Here is a 17,201-nt window from a genome sequence, read left to right as displayed (position 1 = left end):
TCTTTGGACTTCTCTTTGTTTTCTTTTTCCATTTTTTGCTCGTCTTCCTTTGCTTTGTTTGGCTCTTTGTTTCATGGGCTTATGGAGTCTTGGGTTGTTAAATCCTGGCCCTAGCTAATTCTAGGAGTTGATGTAATTATATCAATCAAAAAAATATTGCATGGGAACTGCTGCCAGGAGTGTATCATGTAATTACTTAAAGTCAGGATAAAATTACTAATCTTTTCTGAGTTTATGCAGGTTCACACTTATACATGATGTTTTTGAGTGATGTAAGAAGCGCTCACTTGTTCTCACTCTATCTATTTGTCTTTGGATTCTTTCCTTGGCATCTTGCTAAGGGGGTATAGCTTTATTTTTTACATGTAAAAGTGAGAAATCTCTTTTACCTATCAAAAGAACTATTTGATGTATATATGTCATACATATCTCATAGAACAAGTGAGTGCAATGTACCTTTTGTAAAAATGTAGCAGATCCTAAAAGCTGACAAATATCCACAAGGAGCTCTGTCAGATCTGTCCTAAATTGCATAAGACCATCCGGGAATTCAAAACTTTGATTCTTGCCAATAAAGCTAGACTCATCCACCTGTCAATAAAGAGGTCATGCTTTATTTTATTAATGCATGTAAAAGTCAAACTAACTAGAAAGGCTTTAGAACTGGAAATTTAGGAATCATTCAACCAAACATTTCCCTTCATTTAAGTTCAAACACAAAAATAAAATAATACTTTTCCAAAAGACTTAAGAGTTAAGAAACCAAAAATTTCCCCTGGTTCAAACACAAATAAGAATATGAATACTAGGTAGTCAACTAAGTCTCCAACGGTTCTTATCCATATCCTTCCAAGACTCTCCCTCCACTGGATTCGAATTTATAAAACGTAGACACTTAATACTTTTTATTTATGATTTAGTAATTTCCTTCAAATGGCATAATGTTTGACCTTTTTCTGAATTTACCTTTTTATTCCAGGAATTGAGGCTTACGCCTCACTCACCTTTGAGGCTCACCTCAAGCGTATCAGAGACTTGGCGCCTTGAAGTTGTTATACGCTATTTTAAACACTAGGTGCAGTACTACACTGTCAATCCTTACGCGTGCTTTGGTAATGAGTTGAGCGGCCACATGACTTATACATTTCACGAGAGGCTTTAAACATACCATGTAGGACTAAACATCATAACACACACCCTGAGCGGGACACGTGGAAATAAACACAACGACACAGGTGGACATTTCTTCTTATTTTTGTGCAAAAGCACCTGACAAAACTTGAACCCAAGACCTCTTATAGTCTAAAGCTCTGATCGAATGCTAAACTGCCAGTTTCTCTATAAACTCGAAGGAGGCTTTGCTACCATGTAACCATGCCAAATTGCCAATTTCTCCATAAGCTCCTTATTGAGTGGGCAAATTCTTTCAATATCTAGAGGAGGCACGGAATAGAGCATAGCCGCATAGGTGGGACACAACTAGACATGAGGTAATAATCTCAACACTCCCCCTCATAAAGACACAATGGAAATAAATAAAGCATGCAACTGCACCTGGAAAAACACTTGAACCCAAGACCTCTTATAACCTGAGTATTGATACCATGTTAAACAGTGGGCATCCAACTCAAAACCAATTGGATTGGTGATAAGTGGAGAGGCCCTTTATATACTGGTGCAAAGGTTTAAACATGCCATGTAGGGGTAGCAGACTAGTAGTTCTAGATACAACCACAGTTTTGGATTTTGGAATTGACAACTACAAAAACCGGAATCCCGTCCAAGATTCTAATAAATTCCGAATATTTCTAACAAAAACTTCCAAAGCAATGAAATTCCAACTCTATACTAATTTTTCAAATGTTGTTTCGTTTTCTAAAAAACCAAATATGTTGGAGTTCCAACTTTCGGTTTAGAATTGCGAACTGAACACACGACCCGTGAACCAGATATGAATCTCGATCATTTTAGCAATTTGGAATACAAAGAGAAAATCGGTAGTAATTTGACTTTTATTTGTTTACTCATGTGAAATAATTAGTCAAAGATTCGGTCAAAAATTAAAATTCGCAATCCAGCAAAAATGCAAATACATACATGTTCTAAACGTCTTGTAAAGAAATTTGAAAATCATATAATTTGCTATATTCCCAGTAAAAAACACCTACAAGTATATTAACCTAATTGGGTGGCTCCATTGGGTTTTGGCAAATTTAAATGTTTATGATAATGGAGTATATGACCAAAACCATGTATATGTGACAACTATGTAGGTAAGCATTTGTGAGTGGGAGTATAATAACAAAACCAAACATCTCAATAAACAACTCACGTGACATTAGATCCTAGATGGTAAAAATCTTGCACAAGACAGATTTATCCTGTGCCAAAATGTGTAAGGACATTATGCGACTCAAGTGCCCATATATATATTGAAAAAAAAAAAAAAAAAAAAAAACAAAAACAAAAATTGTTTAATGAGCAAGGGAGAGACCTGAGTACGTAAAAGAAGAGCATCAAGTAATGCACCAAAAATAGGATAAAACAGATCTTCTATATGTCTTTTGTTGTTTCCTTGTTCTACATCAAGGCCGAGAATATAGCTTGCTAGACTACACCTGAACAAAAGAATTAAACCAACAGTTATATGTCACTCATGATAAGAAGCATGGTTCCATTCAAAAGTTTCCTCATACTCCTTTTAATTCTCAAAATAAAAGTATGGGTATCCTTGATATAAAATAAGATGGGAATATATGTAAACGTCAACAGGGATCCATGTGCAATACAAGAACAGCCTGGCTAGAATGGGAATTACCACATCTCCAGCTAATATTCACGACATTTCATTTCCTTGGTTAATGAGCAACTCCCTTATAATTTCAGCCTATATACCTTTCTGTTCTCTATCAATAATGCATATTTTTTGTTCTTGCAGAAAAATTTTATTAATAATAAATTTAAGAATTGGCTTGCACCTCTCACTTTCAATCAACCACAGTGCAACTATAAGAAAATGTACAATTTAGATGATTCAGTTCTAGATAAAAGTAATCCAAGTAAAAGCAAATTAAGCATTAACTTGAAACAGAACTGTACCAAAATTGCAATGTTGAGTCGGCAATCTCCCAGTCTTCACTTGGAAATGCTACACAACTACCACAACAAACAAATTACAATTAAATTGTCAATTTCTCCATAACTCGAACTTATGTGAAGGGTCAATTCTGTTAATATATTAGAGGCTCATATATGTCAACACTCCCCCTCAGCGGGATACGCTAGAAATACACAAGTAGAAAAACTGGACATCTTCACCTAGTAGGAGTTGAATCCGAGACCTCTCATAAACCAATGGCTCTGATACTATGTTAAATTGTCAATTTCTCCATAAGCTCGAACTTATGTGAAGGGTCAATTCTATTAATATATTAGAAACTCATATATGTCAACAATTACCACCCAGAAATTCCCAAATATATTGTACATGGAGTTAATTTCAACGAAAACATAAGGATATACAAATGAAGTAACATGAATTATTTATTCTAAATACTTTAAAAAACGTAGTTTGCCATCACCAATTGTTGGAATTGAGCACTTAATGGAACACAGCAATAGAGCCATATCCAAAAAAGTCTAAGGCACGTAATGCCAAATAGAAAACTTAGCACAACCTTAAAAGTGCATCTGCAAGAACAAGTGCTTCTGAACTTGCTTCTACAATCAAAGCTGGTGCCTAATATACACAATGAACAAGATATTAATCCAACAAAAACCAAAAACATATCCTTTCTCATGTTCATGTGTCCACTCACCGCCTGCCCAATTTCTGACATCAAGCATGCAAGACCACCAATAACTATCTCCTCTCCACGGCTTAGAGCTGGTAGAAGAAGTACTTCCTTAAGAAATTGTACTCTATACAGTAAAATCTGTGGCAAACCCTACAAAAACAATAAATTTCAAGTAAATGAAAGCTTGCATCGACAGGGAAGAGAACTTAAAACCCAAGAAGAATTGTAAAATCTCATACTTCACTGACAAATGGATCAAAGGATAAAGAGTGTCATCCGCAAATAGATTAACAAGAACAATAGTACAATTATGAAACCATGTACACACAATACAAAATCCATACCTCATGTCGACTTACGAGCTCGACGAGAACTTCAATGGCTAGATCAAATGAAGAAGAAACCTGTGGTGCAACCATATAGAATAAATAAGGTGTGAATGCAACTAAACACAAGAAACGATAAAAAAAAAAGGTAAGAAAATCACCTGCAATGAGTTAAAGACAAAATTAAGTAGTGGATGTGTTGGTATAGATAAGGGTGGAATCTCTAAGAAGCACCCAGCGCGAACCTGAGATTAATTTAAAAATAAATAATGACTTGAAGTCAAAATGCAGATCAAAATAGAATTCTTCATCTACAAGGCTTTAACAAACAAGCAAAGCATAGCAAAGCAATTAATGCACTTTCCCTGGAATTTGAAGTATGGAACTTAAACTCCAATTCGTGGTGAATAACCCAACAAATATTGGACAGAAAGTCAGAAATTATTCACTATTTCCGGAGGAGTGACTGACAAGTAAGTATGTTTTTTTTATTTGACCTGTTACAAATCAAAGGTACCTACACAAAGGTCGCCTTACCCAACTCAGCAAGCATCGCAAAATTTTCCGATTTCTCAGATGAAGTTGCACACCATTATCAATCCTTTGCTCAGATTGGTGCAGAAGGAAATCAAGGACTGTAGGAGTATGCAAGAGCAGCTGCATCAGACATGCAGATATACCATCAAACAGGGAAGGTGTACACACACACACACACACACACACACACACAGACAAGTGCCAAAATACTATAAAATGGAAAACAGAAAGTCATGGAATGAACTTGGGAAAAGAAATTACAGTTTCCAGGAAAGCTCCCAAACCTCTTGGCCATACTGGCATCTGAGAGTTGAACTAATGTTACAATCATCATTTTGATTCCCAACCTCTTCTGGGAGAACAGTAAGCATCTCCAGAACAGCAACATCACCATTATCCTGGTTTTGCAGGTTCTGAAGACTGTAAAAAAGCTTCTCAACTGGTTTTTTATGCTCTACGGCATGTATAATAAGTGCTGACAGTGCAAGACATATCTGTGTTAAGAGCTGCAATGAACAGAAATTCGAGGAATATCAATACCCATGTAATGTAAATACCAACGGGAAAAGATAATACACGGTTGAAAAAGATATCAGGAAAAAAAATAGTAATATTAATAAATAAATTTGTGGTCCTTGAAGTACAAAACCTGTGGAGGTCCCAGACAAAATATTTTTGCTGCTAGAAGAACAGAATTTAGCAAAACTTCCTTAGCTTCTATGTGCAAATTATGTCCTTCACTCTGGATCTGCGAAGCCCAAATTGTTGGAGGTATGTTACCACAGAATCAGGATTGTATAAAACAAGAAGAGCAACATATTTTTTCTTTGAGAAAAAATCAAAAAAAGGAAAGAGAAAAACAAACAAAGTAATATAAAGACTTCATAAGAATTAAGAAACAACTGGGGGGGGATTTTGTTTCCAATGAAGTAACAATTTAAGATGTACAACGATGCACTTAGCCACCAAAATAACTTTTATCTTTGTATAAACGAAAAACAATTGAATAAATCAAACTGTGTCTATCCTGAGATTCTTGCAACTTTTTTTTATTTAAGAAACATTTTCATTCCAACTAAAATAAAATTACAAAGTGAACCAAGGCAACCTTGGCTGTCGGATAATCTCCTATCTACCCCACAAGTGACTCCCAATTACACATGAAATCTTGATAATAAACCTTCCTAAATGCAACAGCAACCCTAAACCAATCATACAGCAGTTCTATGACCTCAATTAGAAAAATGTGGATCTCGTTGGCTGTGTTAAGAACACCCTTCGGTTCCGCTCCTTCCAAAAAACACACAAGGTAGCTTTTGGTGGATGGTCCAATTTCTCTCAACAACAAAGGAGTACCAATCACATCCCTTCTTACTGCCTCCTTGATAGTAGCGGGAGGCACCCACCGTATGATGGAAGAAGATGGAAAAATGAGTTCTTACACTCTCACCAACGTACGATTGATTATCCAATGACCATTATCTCTTCCACGTAACATTAAGCGCATATTTTGTAGTTCCATGCCTCTTTTTAAAAGTTGTCTATAGCAAAACTTCAATTCAACTCATCATTTATTTTATTTTATTGACATAACCACTACTAAAACCCCCTATCCCCAGTAGAGCTGGGATTTGATCCCCAACACTTTGGTCCCATCCTGCCAAGGCTTCACCATTATGCCACTGAACATCTTAATTCATCATAGTAGTTGATTGAGAACAAAATTCTTTTTTCTTGAGCTCCTTACATACATATACTCCTCGATGAAAATATCTCCTTATATACACACTCCTAGATGAAAATATGGAAACCAGAATCGTATTGAAACACTAACCATTTGCTTCCTCAGAGATGTTGTTTTTCTTCAATTCAGTCTTCAAAGCTCGGAACTTAAAAACACCTCTGAATGCTTATTTGTGTTGTTTGTTTTTCAAGAACCTCAGATTCTTTTTTATAAATAAACGTTTATCATATGGAGTACATCTGTTTCCCAAGAACCTCTGATTCTTGTTTATCAATACCACCAGCAAGTAGTACATCCAAATCAAGCCATTAACGACTTCATTTGGCGATCCTAACACCCAAAGGAAAAACGAAAAACAAGAACTCAAGAAGCTAAAAACAAAGAAGCGAAAAGCTTTCCCTATTAAATAGAACAAATAACAAAAAATAAAAATAAAAAACAAAATCCCCTAGTTACAATCACACGCAACGAAAACCATCTTCCATCCTCCTCTCCTCAACCCCTTTCAATGTCGTCCTCGACCTCCCAATCTCCTCCTAGCAGCAAACTGCATGTGGTCGGTGTGCTCGCTATTATCATCTCCAAGTCATTTATATCCATGTCGGCGTCTGAAGAAGAATACCAATCCACCACCTTATCCTCAATTTTAATCTTCTCCATATCCTCAATCAACTCCGAAGTTTATTCTTGCTGCTATTGGCCTGGATACCCCCTCTCTCACCAAACTTAATCCTTCAAGCTCATTTAACCGCCACTCCTCCTTTAAACTCTCTGGCCCCCTCCTGTAGAAAACGCCACTATTTTTCTTTATTATTTGTGGCCACCACCTTGACCAAAATTAAACCCATCACTCTTCCCCAAATACAACTCTTTTCGGTCACTGTCCCCATTCAGTACCCCCTAGACTCCCCCACCACTATCAGGGCATTCTGCTCGGACCCCTTTTAGCTTCTTTCCTCGCCATTGATACACTTTCAAGGTCTTCCCTTTATCTTTGTTCTCCTAATCTGTTTCTAATCTGGGCACTCTGGTGCCAAATAATGTGAATAAAAAATGGAGGAAGCACCAATTATAAAAATCCACACTTCATTAAAAGGAAATATCAAGTGTCCTAGTTCTTTTTAACCCCATAAAAATCACATCTTTAATTCTACTCTCTCAAATAACTCAATAACATCTACTCCCCCTAAACCTAATTACAAGCACTTATGTATACTAGTTTGACAACAAAGCAAACATACGAAAATATGCCACGTGGAAAAAAACAAATTAAAATAAAATAAACCACCTAAATAGAGGTACGCCTAGTACGTGTGCACCCTTGGCTTGACCTAAACCATGACTTGATGTCCACATCAACTATACTATTACCTATCAAAATTTTCTCATGTTGAAGAATTTTCTCTTCCTCTTTTAGAAATTGATAATCCTGGAGGCAGTGTTGGTCTCTAATGAGGCAATTGAGGTTAGAAATGTTAGTGGAATACCAGGTCTCGTTTGCAAAATTGATCTTACCAAAGCTTATGACCATGTGAGTTGGGAGTTTTTGGACTATGTGATGAGACGTATGGGGTTTGGTTGGAAGTGGCAGAAATGGATTATGAGATGTATCTCATCGTGTTCTTTCTCGATCTTTATTAATTGGTCGCCTGCTGGTTTCTTTAGGAGTTCTAGAGGCATTAGACAGGGTGACCACCTATCTCCACCTCTTTTTTTGTTAGTAGTAGAGGTTTTGGGTAGAATGATTAGTATAGCTAATGAGCTCGGCTTTATCCAGGGTTTTAGGGTGGGACATGACCGAGTTCTCATCTCTCATCTGCAATATAACATTATGGTGTTCTTGCATAGGGACCTCTCACAGCTTAGATTCCTTTGTGGGATTCTTTGTTGCTTTGAGGTGATCTCAGGGATTAGGGTGAATATGGCAAAGAGTAAAGTGTATGAGGTGGTTGACACAAGCGATGTTGATAGGATGGCTGGAGTCATTGGGTGGTCTGCCAGATCTCTGCCCTTGAGGTATCTTGGGCTTCCTCTTGGTGCTCGATACAGGTCTGCTACTATGTGGGAACCTGTTGAGCAGAACCTCCATCAAAACCTAGAAGTGTGGCATGGGCAGTACCTTTCGAGAAGGACGAGAGTGCTTTTGAATAAAAGTTCTCTTTCGAACCTTCCGATTTTTGTTATGTCCCTTTTTGGGATGCCACAGAGCGTGGTCAAAAGGATTGAAATGATCATTAGGAATTTTTTATGGGATGACAAGGGGGCGAATCATAGATATCATCTTGTTAACTAGAAAATTGTTTGTATGTCGAATAAGAACTGGGTCTTGGTTTGCGGAGGATTCATGAATTTAATTCTGCCCTTATGGACAGATGACTTTAGAGATTTGGAGAAGAAAATGAGAGGTTTTGGAGGCGTGTGGTCAAATTCAGATTTGATGAGACAAATCTAGGCTGGTATTGTGGGGGAATTCGGGTCCTTACGGGTGTGGGGCTTGGAAAAGTATTCAGAGAGATCTCGTGGAGTTTCATAGAGAAATCACATACGTCTTAGGTGATAGGGTTAGAATTAGATTTTGGGAGGATAGATGGTAGTAGAGAGACCGTTATTCTTGTCTTTCCCAAGACTTTATGCTATCTCAATTTTTTAAAATTGCCCAATTTGTGATTTCATGCGTCTAAATAACGGTAATCTTGGATAGGATTTGGGGACTTCACTCGACTGATCGGGATATTGTGAGCGTCGCCACCCTCACGCTTATGCTGGAGGCAATTCCTACTGTGAGACCGGATAGAGATCGTCGGCACTGAGCTATAGAAAAGAATGGGAAATTCTCAGCCAAGTCTTTCTACTTCTCTGTGTTCTCATCTACCGGCTAACACCCGAGAGGTCATGATTCCAAACTTTCTTAGTTATTTTATTTGGTCAACAAAGATCCCTTATATCATTTCTTTTTTCATTTGGTGTGCGACCCATAATAAGATTGAACATAGACAATCACATTAGGAAAAATAAAATAATCATTAACTTTTGTCCCTTACGTATGCTAATGAGGAGTCAATGAGTCATACTCTCATTCATTGTCCTTTTTCTTGGGAGATATGGAGTTACCTTATGGGCCACTTTGGGGTGTATTGGGTTGTTCCTCAATCAGTAAAAGATCTATTGAGCTCTTGGATGCTTAGTGTTCATTCCTCAAAAGGATACAAAGTGTGGAGCATCTTTACTTTTGCTATCATGTGAGCTTTGTGGCTGGAAAGGAACAAGAGACACTTTGATAGATGTGCAATGACTATAGCACAGATGATTGTAGCAATCAAAGAATTCGTCTTTCTCCAGTCGAAGTGTTAGGAAGAGTGGACAGATACATCTTTTTAGGATATTATGTTCAGATGGGGTTCCTTGCTCGGCCATGCATGATTGCATCCCTTTGTTTTAGTTTTCTCTAGTAGTCATAGTTTTTTCTTTTTTTCTAGTATCGATATTGTATCTGTCTTTCCCTTTGTTGTATCTGAGTTGGATATCTCACCCTACAAAGTTGACTTCTGATTATAAATATATATACACATCACATTTTATTGATAAAAAAAAAAAAAAAAAAAAAAAAAAAAAACGGATGGCTTTGTTTCCTTTTCAACTATTAGAGCGACAATAGGTTTGGTGGGTGGAGGATTTATATGGTTATACCATCTCCAATGAGGTATCTAAAACGCAGGGGTTGTAAGAAATTACACCTTCCTCCAATGGGGCTCGTATGGAACAATTTTAGAAAATAAAATCCCCAACAACAGAAGGCTTTTTATGACCATAATGACCTCCTCCAAAGATTACCCAACTCCATCAAAGTGTCTTTTGTTTCCCCACAAGACAGGAAAAGGAACCAAACTCCAAATTCTCGTCCCCTTTGGTGAATGAAATAATAAAATATATATATATATGGTAAAGAAGAATTATTTTTGTTTAATTTCATATAATAATTCGTATGGGAATGAGAAGGATACCTTTCTTTTGAGAACCTGAGCCGCAAAGAAATGGAGGTCAAAATCTAAGGATTGGTGGTGGGAGGTGAGGATGGATGTAGCAACCTCCCAGGCGGCGTCGCTTTGCTGAAACTGGACCAGCCATTGATTGGCAGCGACTCGGTTACAGGAATGGGAATCATGGTTGAGAACGCGAACTGCTTGTGCAACAGCCTCGATTTGATGTTGCAGCTGCTCACCCATATTGCCTCTTGTCTAACTAATACAACGAGGCATAAAAAGAGAGAACTAAAAATTTCGATCAAGAAAAGCTTTTTTTTTTTAATGTAATTTAGTAATTACCAACTGGCATGAAAAAGAGTATCATCAATCTTATCGCTTGAATTTTGATTGGATAATAATAATAAACTGAGACAGTTGCTGAAATCAAGGATATGAATTTGCTTTAGTTGAAAGAAAGAGAGACTGATTAGGAGCAATAACTCGAAACCCAGGTTGACCCAAACTTTCAGTCCGATATTTCGCTCTGATAATTTCCCATCCTCAAAACCCACCCCGGTCATATACTCTTTAGAACACTTGAAACGTAGGTGAAAGTCCCCCCCTATTCACCCCCAATTCATCACTTATTCACCCCTTTCACCAAAACGCGTGAAAACAAAGCCTCGTTCAAAAAACAAAAAGGTGAATAATATATCTCGACATGGATGTTAGATTCCGTCTAGAGGTTTTTATAACGAGACGGAATGTAACATCCCGTCGATGACTCAATATGAACAGACGAAACAGGCTCCATTTTCACTTCCTTTCCAAACCAAAATTGCGATTTTCTAACCTCCATTAACAACCTTTTGACACAAACTTCCATTCATAATGACTTCTCCACCCCCAATGCATCCCCACCAACCTCACCACATGAAGAGCATTCCCGATGGTTTGGAAATGTTAAAATTTCCAAAAAGGATCGTTAATAGAAACGCGAATGTGGACGAGGAGGACGAAATTGAACTTGGGTTCAATTTTCCACCGTGTTGTGAAATCGAGGAACACCCACCATTAGCGTCAACATCGGTCCGACACGTAGCAAATCGAGTGGCGGAGTCTCAAGTAAGTTTTTGATTTTTTTTTTTTATGTTAATTATTATTATTTATGTTAGTTTATATCAAGTTTGTTGTTGTGTAATTAGTTTGAATTTGTCGCATTGTTTCAAAAAAAAATAGTTGTAATTATATCGTATTGTGTGTTGGTTGAATGTAGGAAGTACATCTATGGAAAGTGCGTTGTGCACTTTCAAATGTTGTGTCGTGGTGGCGTTGTATGAAATCAAAAACGGATCCTAATTTTGTCACGGTTACCGACATTATATCCGCCACACTATTTGGGAACTTTTTGAATTCTAATTTGGGACAAAGGCGTTGTTGTTTGGGATAGTTGAGCGGTGGTGGCAAACTACCCACACATTCCATTTCCCATGGGATGAGCTTGGGATTACCCCTCTTGATTTCATAATGCTCACGGGTATCCCAATTGGTTATGGAGATGTCGTTCCTTTTGATAAAACTTTAGAGGTTTTTACTACAGCGATGAGTTTCTTTGAAGGTTTTGATTTGGTTTAAGATGATGAGCAAGACGAGTTTTTGAGATTATCGGCTGAGCAGTTTAAAGGAGGAGCTATAAATATGAGTTGGTTTACTTCTAGATATTTGAATAGACTCAAGGAGAAGCCGAAAGACTATCATATTGGTGAGGAGTCGATCCACGAGTATGTACGCGTCCCTCCTCTTCTACTTTGTTGGTGTGGTATTATTTGGATATCTTTGATAGTTATTTACGATCGGGTGGATGGCACTGCCTCGCGTAGAGATGATGTGGGATTATGGTAGGGGTCAATCCATCTTGGCATACCTTTACACCGGCTAGACCTCATGATTGAGACAAAAAGCCGCTAAAGGCAATTTGTGCGGCTTTGTTTGGATTATACCCGTAAGTCTTATTTATTAAGTTATTGTTTCATTTCATTTATTTATCTAATTATTAATGTTGACATGTTTATATATATATATATATATATATATATATATATATATATATATATATATATATATATATATATATATATATATATATATTGATATTGTATTTTATCTATTGATGGCGATTGGTGGTACGAACATTTTCGTGTGATGCATCTTGTGTTGAAGAGGTTGGAAGAGGATGAGACTCATGACCTGATTCCACGTATTCAAGCATGGGGGCTTCATCGTGGAAGCGAGGAGGTATGGGGACCTATCGCGATAATATTCATAACACTCGTCGCCAGATTGAGCTTTTAGGAGCTACCCGAATTGAGTGGCAACCCGGGCCCAAATCCTTCATCTTCGGACCCCTTATCGCGGATATTCCGGATGTTCCGAGAATATCGAAAATCAAGTAGACTATCATATATGTGTCATAGAGCAAGGTTTCTTTCTCGTGAAATGATACTTATAGAGTCGATCGTGATGGTACCTTGGGGACATATGTTGGCGCAAGTATCCGGAGAGATTGTTATACCTTACCTACCACCCATAGATATGATCGCCTCTGATATTCTTCCTGCTGTTCTTTCACACTATAGAGCAAACCCAAATAAGTGGGCCGCATCGTCCACTAGCTTTCATTTTTACTAGCGACTATGACTTATATTAGAAGAGGGTTGGTCGAGGTCTCTTGCTAGGTGCGTTATACCGGGGCACCAATTTTGAAAGGGTTACTTCTGGAGCATTGAGGCCCGACATTCATTTCCTAGGAGGAGTGGAGTTGCCACGATCCACGACCCGGTGTTTCATGATATTCAGATGCCACAAAGAACTCCACAGATATTTGATGATGATGACCTTTGGCACTGGAGCATGATTACTTCTCAGGGGCAAGATATGAGAATACCTAATCCACCAGTAGATGCCGCAGTGGTAGCAGATTTGTCAGTACAGTTTGAGCAGTTAGCCGAGGTTAGTATGATTTGAATTTATTCATGATTTGTTATTATTAGTATTCATTATAACCCCTAACATGCATTTGTTTTGTTAAACAGGATGAAGTAAGGTCGGAGCTCCTTAACTATAGCTCTCTCAGTTATGTCATGCGTGAGTCCTTCAGGGAGTCCTCTCGTCGCAGTTTTGAGTACTTACAAGAAGAGCGAAATCGAACTTTCCAGCTTCAAAGACGTGTGCAAGAGTTAGTTGGAGAATGCTGGAAGTGGAGTACCTCAAGCTCAACCTCAACCAGAGAGGCGACAATGACGTAGGGGGGAGAGCTCTTCGACCAAGCCTTCTCGTAGGAGGAGGAGATCTCGATGATATTTTTTGTAGTTTGTAATAACCGCATGGCTATTACTTGTCTTATGGTGTTTGGGATTGTTGTTTGTAATGAATTTTTGATTAGCGTGTTTTTTCTTTGATGAGTTTTGGATATGAATATGTCATTAAACAAAGGAGGTTATGTCCAATTTCTTTTAGAAATTATAAGTTAGTTTTTACCGAAGTTTACGTGTTAAACTTGGGTGTTGTTCATGATTGTTGTTTGTCTTATTTATTATTTTCAAAGTATATTAGCAGGTTTTGGATATGAATATGTCAATAAAACAAATGAGGTTATGGCAAAAAAAATTAAAATTTTATAAGTTCGTATGTTTCCAAAAATTTCACATTCGTTTCACTCATTTCCTGTCTTTGTTGAAACATAAAATTTTGATGGAATATCTCTCATTTTTGCAGGTGGTTTAGTTCTAATAGGTTCTGACAGGAATAGTGTATGGGGATACCGAGACAGAATGTAACATCCCATCTGGTTTTTTTAGACCGAGACGGAATGTAACATCCCGTCTGGTTTTTCAGTCCTTCTCCCTGCACCTTTTACTATTCCAAACATTGGAATTATGGATGGGGATGGTGGCCCATTGGAATTATTGAGAATACATTTGGATAGATATTTGGATACAATGTGTTGTCACTTGGAGAGTGAACAAAAATCTGATAAAATGTGTTGTCAATTGGTAAGTGGACCAAAATCGAAGTATCACATGTGACCTTATGACCTTACCTTTCATATTTCGTTTTACTCTTCTTTCTTTTAGATCAAACAAACAAACAACCATTTTCTTCCCCACAACCAAGCTAAAAATAGGAAAAATGTCTAGAGAAGAAAGAATTGCATATAACCAAAGGTTATGGGAAGGATCTAGTAGTAATAGTTAAATCTTACGTACTTCTACCAAGATGACTACATGGAAAGAGTAAAGAGATGAGCATAATGATATGATGAGGCGAAGGAGGAGGAGGAGGTTGCAGTTATTATCTACTGCTGGGGCATTAATGACTCAAACAACCATTGAAATTGAAGATGTGGATACAGACAAACGCGGTGGATCTGTGAAGGGCAGAGAGTACACGTTTAGAGATGGTGGTGATTTCAGTAAACAAAAGATAATGAGGGATTACTTCACAACACCTTGTAGGTGGCCTCCTCATAAGTTTAGGCGAAGGTACAGGATGACAAGAGAGATTTTTATGTATATGTTGCATCTTTGTTGCATCATTCGACGATTACTTTAAAGATAAGGTGGATGGATTGGGTTGCAAAGCAATTTACGGGTTCTGAAAGAGACTAGCCGCAGATTGCACAATTAGCAACCGGTTATTCTTCCGATTCAACGGATAAGTATTTACAAATTGGAGATTGCACGACAAATGTATCTATGAAGCGTTGGTGCAAGGCAATTATCATGGCGCTTTGAAGAAGAGTACTTGAGACGACCAACTAAGGCGCATTAATCGCTAGGATATTAGCTGAAAAAAGGCGGCAAGGGTTTTCCAGAATGCTTGGATCAATCGACCGTATGCACCGGGTGTGGAAGAATTGTCCAAGTGGATAGGTTTGAACACATGTAGGGTACAAGAAGGAACCAACTTTGATACTTGAAGCCATTGCGGACAAACATTGTTGGATCCGCATTGTTTCTTCCGGCTTACCAGTTCGCGATAATGACATTAACGCGTGCTTCATCGTTCTCATGTTTTGAATCATTAGAGCAAGATGAGGCTCCTATTGTTGCATTTAATGTGAATGGTAATGACTATGATATGGGATATTATCTTGTCGATGGTATTTACCCAAATGGGGCACATTTGTTCAAGCCATTCGTTATCCAAGAAATAAGCATGAAAAGATCTTTACTCAACATCAAGAAGCTACAAGAAAGGATGTTGAAAAGGACGCTTTGCAGTTTTGCGAGCCGCGATGGCATATTATTAAGGTTTTCGCGTTGTCATAATGTTGTTGTTCTTGGAGACATAATGAAGGCATGCATTATAATGCATAATATGATTGTTGAGAATGAACGTGAAAGTGGAGTTTGGAATTGGAAAGGTCGAGGAAAAGAAACAATACATGCTCTTTTCGGGAAGATGATGGTTTTCATTTTGTCTATCGATGATTGAAGCAAGAAATAAGATCAGAAATGAAGTTACACATACTAATCTTCAAAAGGACTTAGTTGAACATGTTTTTAATTGGACTAGCATTAAAGAAATAGCAGATCCGGTACCAATTTATGATCCAAATTGGTCAGATCCAGATGTATTTCCTATGTATTTCCTAATGTATTTCCTATGTAATTCCTATAAGTTCTTATGTGTTTAATGAGTTGTGTTTTAATGAACTATATTACAATGTATTTTAATTTTATTGGTAATTGTATTTCTATGAAAATAATTATATTGGACAGAACATACATAGTGCATTAATTAAAAAAAAACAGTTAGATAAAAATACATAGTTTATTAATTAAAAATACAATGAAATTAAGATACATAGTGCATTAATTAAAAAGACAATGAAATTAAAATACATAGTGCATTAATTAAAATACATAGTGCTTTAATTAAAATAAAATATTAAATATTACATAAGCTTAGTTAGAGCTAGAACCACCTCTAGCCCTTGCCTATTCAGCACGTATTTCAGCTTGTTGTTGCTCGATTATAAAAGCGGTATCGGGATGGAGGACACTTGCATCGATCGCTAAAATCTTAGCTTCATATTGCATCTTTTGAAGCCGATTTTTTTCCAATTGAACCTGATTTTTTTCTGCTTGAATCCGATTTTTTTCTTCTCTTGCCATCACAGTTCTTTGACCATATGGAAGTTCCCTTTCCCTAAGTTCTAAGCATTTTTGTGTTTCATTTGCATTCTGTGAAAAATGTATCCTCTAAACGTGTAAAGTAACCCTCCAACATACCAACTGATTTTTCTTGGTTCCTTTTGGGCTTGGCTTTCTTCGATCCAAGAGGGCGCTCCATTTCTTTTGGACGCTCTATTTCTTGAGAACCCTCCAATTCAACTCCACCAACACTTGGTGAATTAGAAGTTGAATCTTCACCATCATTTTTGCGACCTTTTTTCCTTTGTGGGGCGGCTTGACCTTGCCTCAAAAAAGTTACTCCACTTTGGATTATCCTTGAGTATAACGTAACAATGATCAAGTGAAAAGGCCGATTTTTCTTGTAGTTAGTACATCATCCTTGCCTCGGACAACTAAAAAATAAAATGGTGGTAATTAGACTAAAATAATCACTAGGACTAAGATAATTAAACTAAAATAATAATTAGACTAAGATAATAATTAGACTAAAACTAAAATGGAAATAATAAATATACTAAGATAATTAGACTAAAACGAAAATAATTAGACTAAGACTAAGATAATCAATAAATTCCAAATTGACAACGTTGTAATTACCCGGTTTTGTATTGTTGTACCACTTGCATGTCGAGCCT

General features: G+C 37.2%; 1 protein-coding gene across 6 annotated transcripts in view; it reads right to left on the bottom strand.

The window, feature by feature from the left end:
* The window catches only part of LOC147496186 (ARM repeat superfamily protein), a 48,377-nt gene extending 37,401 nt beyond the window's left edge, over positions 1-10,976 (bottom strand). For 3 of the 6 annotated variants that reach the window (XM_086559199.1, XM_086559197.1, XM_086559200.1), the window contains exons 1-11: positions 10,406-10,766; positions 5,310-5,408; positions 4,945-5,166; positions 4,661-4,780; positions 4,285-4,368; positions 4,142-4,201; positions 3,819-3,947; positions 3,678-3,739; positions 3,100-3,156; positions 2,495-2,618; positions 457-591 (exon numbers count right to left, since the gene is read on the bottom strand). In XM_086559199.1, the coding sequence (XP_086415325.1) occupies positions 457-591; positions 2,495-2,618; positions 3,100-3,156; positions 3,678-3,739; positions 3,819-3,947; positions 4,142-4,201; positions 4,285-4,368; positions 4,661-4,780; positions 4,945-5,166; positions 5,310-5,408; positions 10,406-10,627 (1,314 nt within the window). In that variant the 5' untranslated portion in view covers positions 10,628-10,766. Of the gene's footprint in view, positions 1-456; positions 592-2,494; positions 2,619-3,099; positions 3,157-3,677; positions 3,740-3,818; positions 3,948-4,141; positions 4,202-4,284; positions 4,369-4,660; positions 4,781-4,921; positions 5,167-5,309; positions 5,409-10,405 lie in introns of all 6 variants that reach the window. The other 3 variants (XM_086559201.1, XM_086559202.1, XM_086559198.1) reach the window with 2 other exon arrangements.
* Positions 10,977-17,201: the final 6,225 nt, after the last annotated feature.

This window comes from Coptis chinensis, chromosome 5 (genome assembly GCF_015680905.1).
Source record: "Coptis chinensis isolate HL-2020 chromosome 5, ASM1568090v1, whole genome shotgun sequence".
In the NCBI taxonomy this organism is placed as follows: domain Eukaryota; kingdom Viridiplantae; phylum Streptophyta; class Magnoliopsida; order Ranunculales; family Ranunculaceae; genus Coptis; species Coptis chinensis.
The sequence above is the reverse complement of the archived record's forward strand: the minus strand, read 5'-3'. Positions and strand labels throughout refer to the sequence as shown.